The sequence below is a fragment of the Uncinocarpus reesii genome, genomic scaffold (genome assembly GCF_000003515.1).
Source record: "Uncinocarpus reesii 1704 scaffold_4 genomic scaffold, whole genome shotgun sequence".
In the NCBI taxonomy this organism is placed as follows: Eukaryota; Fungi; Ascomycota; class Eurotiomycetes; order Onygenales; family Onygenaceae; genus Uncinocarpus; species Uncinocarpus reesii.
The window spans coordinates 1254172-1265896 of record NW_003052497.1 but is presented as its reverse complement, the minus strand read 5'-3'; the positions used below and the strand labels follow the sequence as shown (position 1 = coordinate 1265896).

Here is an 11725-nt window from a genome sequence, read left to right as displayed (position 1 = left end):
TGCATAATGACTTTTCAGTAGAAATTCTTCGGGATATGTATTCAGCCGCACGGGAAGAATCGAGAAGGACAGAACCTGCGAAGCGCGCGCTTGGTAGTTGACAAGACTTCCTCCCAAAACAGTAATAGCGGAATAGAAAACCCATCATTCTCATATCTTATCCAAAGTGAGGATCCCGAACAACCCCCTCAATCCTCACTCCCTCCCTCCCATCTCTCCACCTTCCCCTTCCTCTTCGCCCAATCCAACCACGACCCATCATACACGCCCACCTTGGCCCCATCATATCCCGCCTGCACCGCCAACTCCGCCGCCGCGCGTGCACGCACCCCGGCATGGCAATAAAACACCAACTCGGCGTCCACCGTCTGCTGCTGCTGCCGCACCACGGTATAATCTCCATCCGGAACCTCTTTATGCGACACCACGCCCGGCTTGGAGAATCCGTAGCGGGTGAGGAATTCGTCGGGGGAGAGGAAGAGCGCGTCGGGCTGGGAGCGGAGCGGGAGGCAGATTGCGGTGGGGATGGTGCCGGTGGAGAGGAGCTCGGGGGGTTCGCGGACGTCGATGAGGATGGTGGGGGTGGAGGAGGGGTGGGCGAGGCGGGTGTTTATCTGGTTTGGTGCGGTTGTGTTAGCTACGTTTAAGGTGTCTTGTTTTTTTGTCGGGTGGTGAGGCGGAGATGGGGGCTGTTTACGTCGTCAAAGGTCCATTGTTTGAAGGGGGGGTGGTCTGCGGTGTTGGATGAGGGGGGAGCGTTGGAGCGAGCGGTGGTGGAGGAGAGGAGGCGGGTTTGGAAGGGGTGTGCTGGTTGGAGACGTGCTGGCGAGATTGCTTGAAGGCGAGGTCGTGCTGTGGTCGTGGAAGAGATGGCACGGAGCGAGGGTGTGCGCGATCCTGTGCGCGGAGTAGATGCAATGCTCCGAGATGAGAAGAAGGGTAGTATAGCGCGTTTGGAAGCCATTGTGCTTGTTGCGCAGGTGAGGGATGAATGGAGGTCAAAGTCGAAGCTCGAGGTTTTGAAGGCCGAGGATCTGCAGGATGATGTCAGCAGCGAACGGCGCTTTTGAGGTCCGTCGCCCGACCGAATGCAACTGAGAGCCAGGGGCAGCATTTCAACACGAAAAACTGGATCTCTCTTCAATTAACAATTAAAAGCTATATTAGGTATCTCATATTGTACACCACTTCGTCCAAAAACCAACAGACACGAAAGCAAAGGAGTATCATGGGTTCTCCAGGTCTTGAGATTTGGTCTCCTGGGAGACAAAGTCAAGGGCATAGTTATTAAAACAAGAAGAAAAGCACTGGAAAGGCAATGCAGATACATATTTTGTTCACAACATCAAGAGAGAAAGGCGTAGTCATCACTAGGATTGTAGAAAAAGGGAGCTCGTAAGAGAGCATGAAAGGAAGAATATTCATGGACACAGCCTCTTTACCAGGAGGGTACCAGAGATTCATTGGGTCATTTCAGTGCTTTTTGAAAATCCTGATGATTCACGCTCGAGGACGGAAAACAAGAGGGCAGTCATCCTGTTCCTGTGGTTAGTGTTCCGAAGGATAATTATAAATGGGGTTAAAACTCACCTGCGGGAAGATTGTAGCAAAGACTTTGATGTCTTCAGAGATTGGGGTGGCATGGTGTTCCCAGTCCATCAACAGGCTGGCCTTGCCGATCATGGCCATGAGGTTCAATTGGGCATAAGTCTGTCCAAGGCAGTAATGGGGGCCAGTTCCAAAGATCAAAAAGTTCTTCGCCGCTTTTTCGGCATCTCCAGTGATCCATCGGTCGGGATCAAAAGTTTCAGGGTTCGGGTAGGCTTCGGGGTCATGGGCAGCAGGCCACACCGACGGAACAATCATGCAGCCTTTGGGAAGGGTATAGTTGGGTGTGATGGGAAAGTCCTTCTTGGTCATGTACGGAACCATGATCACTGGGGGGCGGTATCGAAGAGTCTCTCGAACCACAGCCCGGGTATACTGCATCTTGTCAAGAATGTCCATGCTGATTTTGCCGTTGCGATCGCCGTTTCTCACAGCCAAGTTCTCTTCTCTAACCTTGTCGAGGATGTCGGGGCGGTCGGCCATGAGCTGGAAGAGCCAAGTACTGGCGCTCGAGGTAGCGTCTTGGGAAGCAAACAAGAAAGTGAAAACGGTCTGCGCAATTTCAAAGTCGGTGAAGTCGCGGAGGAGGTGCTTTGGCTTCTCAGAATCATCCACCTCGATACCCTTGGCAATCTTTTCGCGGTACTCGGCGGAATCCAGCATCTGTTTGACCCAGCCATCCATGATACAGTTCGCCTCTCCGCCAGCGGCCATTCGGACCTTGCTCTTGGCGGCACATTTACTGAATTCCTCTAGAACCATGTCGGCAGCTTTTTTTCCGTACCACGACTTGGTGAAGGGAAGGATGATTGGGAAATTAACCAGTTCCAAGGCAGCGGTGATGAGATAATAGTCATCGGCGATCTTCTTGACGGCTTCGTCTGTCATATAATGGCCAACAAAAGTCCGGCAGGAAAGGGCGCACATCAGTTCCCGCAAGTACGGCATCCATGGCAGAGGCTTGAAATCGTTCTGCTTCGATTCCTCCAAGAATTGCTTGAAGTACTTGTCATAAACTTCGTCCAGCTGTGGCATGTATGTGGTCAAGGCGGACCTAGTAAAAAGACCGTTGAGACCCTTGCGATATTCGACATGCGCCTTGCCATCCAGGAATACCCAGTTATCCTTGCCCAGGAGTTTGTGTGCAGAGTCGACAACGCATGGCTTGACATAGGCGGGAGAATTAAAGACCTTTCTGGCCATATCTCGAGTGGATGCGATGACGACGAACCTAAAGTTCGACGCGTATCAGCATTAGCACGGAGGCGCACTGTCTACATCGATCCCATGGCGGGCACATACTTGTGGAAAACAGAAACGCAGCTCAAATCACCGCTCGCCCACTTGGCCTTGTACTCGGTGAATTTTGGGTTAACGGACTCCAGGAAGGGGCCCATGAAGGGGATTTTGAATCTGGGGCCGACAATTGAGCCTTTGAGCCAGATGTACTTGACTGTTTGCACGCAGGTGATTAGTTGCTCGTTATCTTAGATAAAGATGGATGGGGCCTGAGAGAGGCGCAACTCACACTGGTCGTAAGCGACTAGCAGCATGAAGAGGGCCAGCAAGGCCGACCAGCCGGTGAAGCTGTTGTAGATGCTCATCAGGAGGCTCGACGGGTCGGAGGACATGGAAGCTAGCGATGCATCCGCCGACGGCGATGCCATATTTGCGTGTGCGTTCACCATGGTGTTGGGGTGCTGGAGGCCCGTCCAGCGAAAAAGGGGGCCAGGCGGAGAGGGGGTGTTTCCGAAACTGAGCTGGGTTCTGGGGAGAGAAGAGCGAAGGACGGAGGAGCTGAGCAGCAGACACACAACCCCAGCGGTGGATGAGCGAGGAGGAGAGCGGATGGAGACGAGGAGAAGGAGAGCGAGACGGCGCTGGATTGCTTAATGAAGTGAATTAATTGCTCGTCTGCTGTCGAAAAAAGAAGCAATTTAGTCATCAGACGCGCGATCTGCTTTTATTTTTTTATTTTATTTTTTGGTTGAGATACATCATTACGGTACCACCGGACATCCGTGGATGCGTATTGGCCAGCCACACGGCCCGGTGATCTCGCGGTTTTGCGGAATTGGCCAATCACCTGCCGTGCTTACATACAGCCATGTACGGCCGGTACCGTATATCTCCAGCGCTCTCTCTGCTGCTTTGGATTTCTCATTGATAGTAATTTGAGGAGCGTCAAGAGGGATATGAAGAGTCTCACCCCTCCGGCAGCTCACACGAGCATCGAACAGCCCCTTTGCTCCCAGCAGCACTGCAGCACTGCTCCGTCCCCAAGAACCTCCCCCTGCGCCTAAATTACCGCTAGTCCTGTAATGGTGTCGTGATTCGGCAACTGCGATCCCGAGGCGGCTTCTCATTGGCTGGTCCCTGATTTCCCCTTTTTGCCTGTTTGCCTGGTTTGCAGTCGATCGCTGACAAAATCAACTGAAGAAACAGAGAAGCAGAAGAAACAGCAACAGAGCAGCGAGAAGACGATTGCAGACTGATAATTCAAGCCTCAGCATCCACTCCAGCAAACACCAGGATGGGGACATTATTCGACATGGGGTGGAAAGCTTCACTTCACAACTGGTTCATCACAATCCCTGCCCCTTGTCGACCAACCGTCTTCCTCAAGGAGGTTAGTGGAAAATGATCGCTCAGTTTCTGGAATCAACTCTCCGTGCTCTCGGGCTCTCCAGCAATCACAGCCCTCATACGCCATATCAAGCTGTTGGCTGTCAGTGCCCGTCTGTGCGCGGCCGTGTGTTACATCTCCAGTTCTCCGGAGTAACTCCGGAGAGTGGTGTAAATAGTTAGCATTGCTTGATGACACCCAGGCTTACGAACTGCTTGGGCCCTTGGGGGACGGCAGATCCTGGTTCGATTCCCCAGGTTCGGGGGAATTTTCCCTTTTCTCTCAATAATGGAGTTGAGAGTGGCTCACCACCTGGGATCTCTGGAGGGTTGAAGGCAGAATAGTCCGTACATATGGTCGTCACGGACGTCATCCCGCTCGGAGTATACCTCGCTTCAGGAGCTCGACCATTGTCGAGAAGAGTCCCCAGAATTCGCTGCATAAAACTGGAGTCTCTGCTGGGTCGTTTGGCAGCTTAGTAACTTGGTCGTCGAATTTGTCATCCGTTATGCCTGGCCCCTGCGAACCGGGCGACAATCGGAGTATTCAATCGAATGTTGAAAGTTTTATAAGCCTTCCAGAAGATGAAAAGGCCTAGAGCAATACCTTTATAATCTTGCTTTTTAGACTCCTGGATCTTACGGAGTATAGAGTACATATATCAAGCGTCTAGTCGGTAAAACGAACGCAAAAGCCAACGAACCCCTCAAAATTCAAGCATCAACAAGAAACGAAGACAAGGCATTCACCACGATACATCCATACCCCACAATGCCCAACCCAGCACCCCAACCCATCCTTGCCTCTAATCCCGGCACTGGCGGCCTCCCCTCCGCAACCAGTCACATCCGCATCGCTCGCCCCTCGCGCAACCTCAGCCGCGCCCAGCACTTCTATACCGCTGGCCTAGGCCTCAAAGTCATCTGGAAGTCCGACACCAACGTCACCGGTGGGCACGCCCTCCTCATGCTCGGCTGGCCAGATGCAGCCTGGCACCTGGAACTGGTAGACGACCCTGATGGTGAATTTCCGCCAGCCCCGACGGAGGAAGACCTGCTAGTGATTTATGTGGGTGAGTCGATTGATCCCGCAGTCATTGAGAGGCTGGAGGGCGCGGGTGGGAAGAGAGCGAAGGCGAGGAATCCGTATTGGGAGGAATGGGGCGTCACGGTGGAGGATCCGGATGGGTATCGCATTGTGTTGAGTCAGAGAGGATGGAAGAATTGAGTAAAACGCCGGATAAGCAAGAGGGAATGCGACCGGTTCCGATCATCGACCAAATCCAAACCATCCTTTCTTCTTCGTTTCTGGTTGTGTTTCAGTCGGTGTCGTGGTAGCTTCACGGGTATCAACTGCCCTCTTGGCTTCAATAGGGTATTCAATGTAATTCCACGCGAGATCCAGGAACAGGGGCTTAACAGGGACTGGCTGGAGTTTGGGTGGATAGGTCACCAAGTTGGATAAATCTGGGCCAGCCGAAGGATATTCACCCAGTCGCTCAAGAAGGGGTGGAAGGATAGAGGACTCGCCCTTGGAACTGGAGCTAAGCTGTTCAATCTCAACGATACCACGGTATTGCCAAATAAGATGTTGCAAATGTTCAGCGAGTCCCTTAGCCTGCAGCTGCGTCACCTCAAGCCGCAAGGGTCTTGAATTGTCAATATGAGCGCTCGCGCGAACATTAGACGCAAGGTTCGATGCTCGAACAAACAGTGCCAAAGCATTCTTCGTGTTGGAGAGAAACGCGTGGGACCTGCCAATAGAGAGACACCTGTTCCTTACAGTTAGCAAATAAGCCATCAACAAGAGTATCAAAACTGACCTCAACGCTAAGAAGTAATGCCGAGTCACATCCAACTCTTCCATAAACTCGGCGTCGCCTGCAACTCCTGGAAGTTCTTTGACAGAATCCAAGCTTTGTAGGATGGCATCATACAGTACAACTCGCTCGCGCAGCCGGGCTAATCTCTTTCCCGTACTCTCCTCCTTTGCGCCCTTTGAGCCTTGTTGAACCTTGGCTCTCTTTTTGCCTCGATATCTCTCAGTCTCAAATTGTAAACCGTCTTCGGCGCCACACAGCACCCTGTTACGACCCACGCGCCATCCCACCAACGCGTAATTCACGGCCGTCCGAGTCATCTGAAGGGCTTGCATTCGTTGGTCTCCCTGGTCGACTCCTTCGTTGGAAAGCTCGTCAATCGCGGTTTTGGTAGCATCAACGGCGTCCTGGCTGGCAATAATAACGTTATCATAACTGGCAGACTTTTCTCTCGGGGACGCATGCTGGCCATCGGGGCTAGATATCCATGACGAAAGCCGCGATTCAGCTGCAGCTGCAGTGCCTAGAGCCTGTGATATGGAAGCATCTTCAAGTTTCACTGTTCGGGATCGCCATGTTATTGTTTGTGGAAGCTCTTGAGTGCTCCCTTCGACGGTAACCGTATTTTCACCTCGCGTTTCGGATAATGATTCGGGGTCAACGGATTCTATCTCTGCTCGTACTTTGTCGTCGGCGGAAAAGTGTTGAATGCTGATAGTGCGTGACGGTATAGAACGCGGAAGTTTGAGCTGGTATGCTGCATATCTAATTCCCGGGTCAATAGTGCTGGACAAAAGATCACGGAATACTTCGCGATCTGTCTTCCTTTGAACCGCTGTATATATGATATAGGCCAGTGAGTTCTCGCGTAGACATTCTCCCCAACGTTGCTTTTCCATCCAAAACGTTGCACAAAGTGAAGCGAGATAAGCTCGAGCTTCTAGTAAGTCGACATTTGACGCTTTGGAAGTCGACTGGTCTTCTAGAAGCTGGACGAGTTGTTTAGCATACACAGTCGCTTTGTTTAAACGAGATATGATATGACGCCTCGTCGAGCCCACAATGCCTTTTGTGGTTGGATCCGCAGAATGTGCCGATTTCATTTGCATGGCCGACGCCCATGCTCGTTCCGCCAGGATCAGATGAAGGTGGGCAAACCTAACCAGACGTTAGGGCTTTGGAAGATAGACCAAACCTCATGACTTACTCAGGATTTTGGCCGACTTCTTCTGCGACCACAAGCGGCTTTGCCGTATACTTCTTTCCCTTGGGGGTCGTTCTCCCAAGTCGCTTGCGGAGAGTGTGCAGTCTTCGGGAAAGCTGAGCACGATACACGTTGTAGTCGCCGACCAGTAGAGCATCGGCCCTATGCGAAACAACGAAGTTGGTGATGTCCATTTTCACAATGCGGATTGCACTACTTGTGGATTCGGCGAAGAAGCTGGTGGCCAACGATACAAAACTCGTCGCACTCGCTGCATCGAAAGGCACCGTCGCAGTGAACACTTCGGGATCCCAATATCAACTTGTGGTGCGGTGCTAGCTCGGTGTGCTGACATAAGCAGAACTGTGGATTTTGTCTTCCGCAAGGGAACTCCTCGGGGACCTGGAATTCATTCTCAAAAAGCCACCCTCTGAGGTGCTTCGTGTGCTCCTCTTTGACTTCTCGTGGAAAAGCCCGTCTCGTTTTCGCTACGACTTTTATTTCCCTCAGAGCAATAACTTTTCAACAGTTGTCCGAGAATCCAGACTCGCCGGAGAAATCATTGCGTAGCTCGCTCGTAAGTTTTATAAACGGTTTGCAGTCATGAATCTTTTTTCTAACAAGCCTCAAGGCTCTTAGATATGCTTCGAATGCCCTAGGACCGTCGTTTCTTTCCCCCTTCGTCTGATTGCTAGCATTTTAAGGCAATGCTGGAGCGGGCTGCGCGATGCATCGAGACCGTCGGACAGCAAATTTTCCTCTGCTCCCAAAGTCCTTTACGGTCGCAACGAATCCTACGCTCAAATTTCTGGCACCACAGTGCAGTCGATATAGATATACCTTTTTGGTGCTTTGGTTTTCTAAGTTCGCAGCATTCACCGGGTGAAACTGATCGCGTGGGCGGGGGACACCGAATTTCGTCGGACCACTTCTCGTACCTTGAATTTCTCTATCCTCCGCGCACCCGGTCTTTCGCGAGATCTTATTTGCGAACAAGAAATCTACACAAAACCACTAATGTCCGTCGGAGGAAACGGTTTTCTTATCGAGGCTTTGCGTCATCCACAGATGCGGTTGAAGGCTCAATAACTGTTTCGGAGGCGCCGAGCAGAAATGTAGACAACAAAGCGGTACTGGCTGAACTGCGGCGGCTTCTTAAGAATGAATATCAGCCAGATTACAGCAAGGCGTGGAAACTTTTTCAGGCCGCCGGATCGCCTGCTGAGTTATCTTCACAAATGCTCGCGTACCTATCAGCTTCCGATAAACGTTCAGACGCGAGTCGTACGAAAGTACTTTTCGATGGAATCCCGGTTTCCAAAAGAAAAGCAAAGGATTATTTATGCGCGATCAAGACAGCTTTAATATGGAATTTTGAAGACTTTGACGTTAAAGATATCTATAATGAAGCTGCCTCAAGGAATGAAGAGGAATTGTGCTGGGGGTTTACAATCGCTTTATTGGTAAACAGGCGGAATTGGCACGATGCTCTTGAGATCTGGAACAATAGGCCTAATTCGGCCCCGGATTCAGAGAAGCAGGTAGAGTCTGCAGAATTATCTGAGCTACCTGGACTGCCCAATCGAGTTATCTCGCTTCTGAAGGATATACAAAATGCTCAATTGCATAAGGATGCGCCTGGACTCATGGACCTCATCCGCTTTATGGTGAATCATGTGGTCTCCAGCCAAAAGTTCATGACAGAAATGTCCACCAAATCCATGCTATCCCTATTCGAATTGCTCGACTCGCTGCAGCTGCATGAAACTCGATTTTACTTCCAGGGAATTTCGACACTACAGTCATTATGTTTGCGACCAGCGCACTCCCGATCAATGTTGCTTTATCGCAATTTTCGATGGCGTCTACCTGAAGAACGCGTCCCACAACCAATGCTCAATCGTTTCTTAAAAAATCTATCGGCGCTAAAGATATCAAAAGGCGTTGACTATTTGTTAGACGAATATCGGCTATTGTACGGGAAGCCATCGCCCGAAGCGTACCGTTACGGGTTAACGACTTTCGCCAGACTTGGGAAGGAATCAGAAGTCAATCGCTTGTTTCGGAGCTACGTGGAAGATTTCGGCGTGCCATCCGACTTGAAATTACTATCTCCGCTTCTCTACGTCCACGCCAGGCTTGGGCAAGTTAAAGAAACGCAAGAGCAATTGGATAGGCTGTCAAAGGACTTTGACGTGTCTCCAAATGTCATATGTTGGAATATACTCCTTACTGCTCACGCCAAATCCGAGGATCTTACGGGCGCAATAACCACGTTCAAAACCATGATCCAGAACGAAATTACTCCCGACACCCATACTTTTGGGATTCTGATGGGCTTACTCGCCAACAAGGGTGATGTGGATGCGGTTATCAACTTGTTCAACTTTGCAAAGCAGAATAAAGTCAGAATAAGTTGTGCTTTGATCGATGGCATCGTTGAGGCATTGTGCAACAACCGCAGATATAGTGATGCTGAAAAAGTGGCCAACGAAGCGCTTCACTTGGATTTTTCTGGATCGTTGACGAGGATGTGGAACGTCTTACTCTGGAATTATGCCTTCATTCCAGACATCGATTCGGTCTCCAGGATCCAAGGGCAAATGCAGCAAGAAGGAATAGAATTTGATGGAATGACTTACGCAGCATTGATGCTTAGTCTTGTTCGAATCGGCAAGCTTGAATCAGCCCGCCAAATTCTTGCTAAACTTCATAGAAGCCGTCGCACCCACATTACGGAGCTTCACTACGCGATTCTACTTCACGGGTATCTAAAGGAAAAGAACCGCGACATGATACTAGTTCTGTACAAAGAAATGGCCGCCAGATTTGAGACACTTGGTCTTAGCGGAAATTTGTCAATGCTTAGGGCCAACATCAGCCGCGACTTGCAGCGGTTTCGTGAAAAAGGCGGCATTTATAGTGATGACTCCGTGGATTTATCCCGGGCAGAACGACTTCTAGACGTGATTATTGAAAACTTTGACGTCTCCATGCTTGCTACGAAACAACCGCAGCCAGGCGCAAAACGACGTTCTGTGAGAAGCGCTTTTCCGTCAGCCTACTATGAACCCCTTGTTTTAGCTTATGGATCTCAAGGCGAGTTCCAGAAAGCCAACAACCTCGTGGACAAGTACCATTTGAACATGAAAAGGCTTGCTCTAGAGACGCAGTCATCGTCTCTTCAATTTCTCCATGCCGAGATGACCAATTATATGAGACAAGGGAAACATGACAAAGTTGATGTGTGCTGGAAAAAGGCTGTTGAAGATACAAAACGTGTTGCGCGTCCCACTGACTTGAAGACACTGATGGACCGATCGCACAATACGCCCGAAATCTCGGACCTTTCACGTAGCCATCACCAAGAGACCTCATCGCACGACGCCGATTCTGGCATCCTTCCGTCCTATCGTTTCGCTCTTTCTCGTTGCATTTCCGTCGTCATGCAATCATTGTCGTATCGAAATCTCCACTCTAAAATCGCGCAGGTTATTGCTGAAGTTGAAAAGATTGGTTTCGCACTAACGACATTCAACTGGTCTCTCTATATCAAACTTCTATGTACATCTCGGCGCCCAGTTGATCAGTTTTTAGCTTTCACCCTCTTCGAAGAGAAATTCATATCGAATTTTATTAGCTGGGCGCACATCAAACGAGGGTATACGAAAAGACCAGTTAAAGCACCCGCTGGCCTCGACTATCTCGAGCGTCGAATTGCCCCATTACAACGACATCAAGTATTAGGTAAAGCCGGTCGCCAAGCTTGGGCTCAGATCCAGCCAGATTCAATGCAGCCGACATATCTCACAATGCTCTATCTCGCTTCCGCCCTGATCGACTTCAGGTCTCGATCTATCGCTAGTGGCGAGGGGGAAATGGACCAACTTCTTTCAAAGGCCCCGCAAACCGTCAACGCCGTTGCGAAGCTACCGTTCCTACGTGAGAAGTTTCAGGGCCTCATCCTTCGTGGCCGCCGGGATATCGAGGAAGAATTGGGCCCGGAACCCGTGAAAACCACTGACCATGTGGTTTGGACCGGTGGTGTCCTCGGCGTTGATGGAGAGACTCGTATCGACACTAGTCCAATGGTAATGGAACCCGAGGACGTAACACCTAGCGACCACGCTAAACCCCACCGGAGACGTGAATATGTGTCAATGCCTGGAGAAGACTTTTCTGAACCCGACGCAGATATGCTAGAAACTATGCTTGCGGAGGACGCGGAATGGAAGGCAACACACTTTAAACCAGGGGCACCGTTTGAGATCGAACCAGCGGAACGAGTCTTAGAGGCGCAAGATGAGTTAGATCTGGAATCAGAAAGTCGCCTCGAGGTTCAACAGGGCGAGGAATGATGTTCCGGAGCTGTCTTATCGGACCGAATTCTTGACATCGTACTGAGACGATATATAACCGATTTCGAAGGTCGCATGTATATATACTTGATGGAGTCTATTGTTTCTTT

General features: G+C 50.5%; 4 protein-coding genes across 4 annotated transcripts; 1 reads left to right on the top strand and 3 right to left on the bottom strand.

The window, feature by feature from the left end:
* Positions 1 to 188: 188 nt before the first annotated feature.
* On the bottom strand, positions 189 to 964 carry UREG_06547 (uncharacterized protein; the record flags this gene model as incomplete). The annotated part of the gene is made up of 2 exons (XM_002583534.1): positions 189 to 614; positions 698 to 964. 2 exons carry the CDS (start codon positions 962 to 964, stop codon positions 189 to 191), a joined length of 693 nt encoding a protein of 230 aa, XP_002583580.1.
* Positions 965 to 1500: 536 nt separating this feature from the next.
* On the bottom strand, positions 1501 to 3296 carry UREG_06546 (cytochrome P450 61; the record flags this gene model as incomplete). Its single annotated transcript, XM_002583533.1, has 4 exons — positions 1501 to 1536; positions 1591 to 2839; positions 2911 to 3061; positions 3137 to 3296. 4 exons carry the CDS (start codon positions 3294 to 3296, stop codon positions 1501 to 1503), a joined length of 1596 nt encoding a protein of 531 aa, XP_002583579.1.
* A 2207-nt stretch (positions 3297 to 5503) lies between these two features.
* On the bottom strand, positions 5504 to 7451 carry UREG_06545 (uncharacterized protein; the record flags this gene model as incomplete). The annotated part of the gene is made up of 3 exons (XM_002583532.1): positions 5504 to 6005; positions 6057 to 7211; positions 7261 to 7451. The coding sequence occupies 3 exons, from the start codon at positions 7449 to 7451 to the stop codon at positions 5504 to 5506; spliced, it is 1848 nt and encodes a 615-aa protein (XP_002583578.1).
* A 513-nt stretch (positions 7452 to 7964) lies between these two features.
* Positions 7965 to 11615, top strand: UREG_06544 (uncharacterized protein; the record flags this gene model as incomplete). Its single annotated transcript, XM_002583531.1, has 1 exon — positions 7965 to 11615. One exon carries the CDS (start codon positions 7965 to 7967, stop codon positions 11613 to 11615), a length of 3651 nt encoding a protein of 1216 aa, XP_002583577.1.
* Between the last annotated feature and the right edge of the window lie 110 nt (positions 11616 to 11725).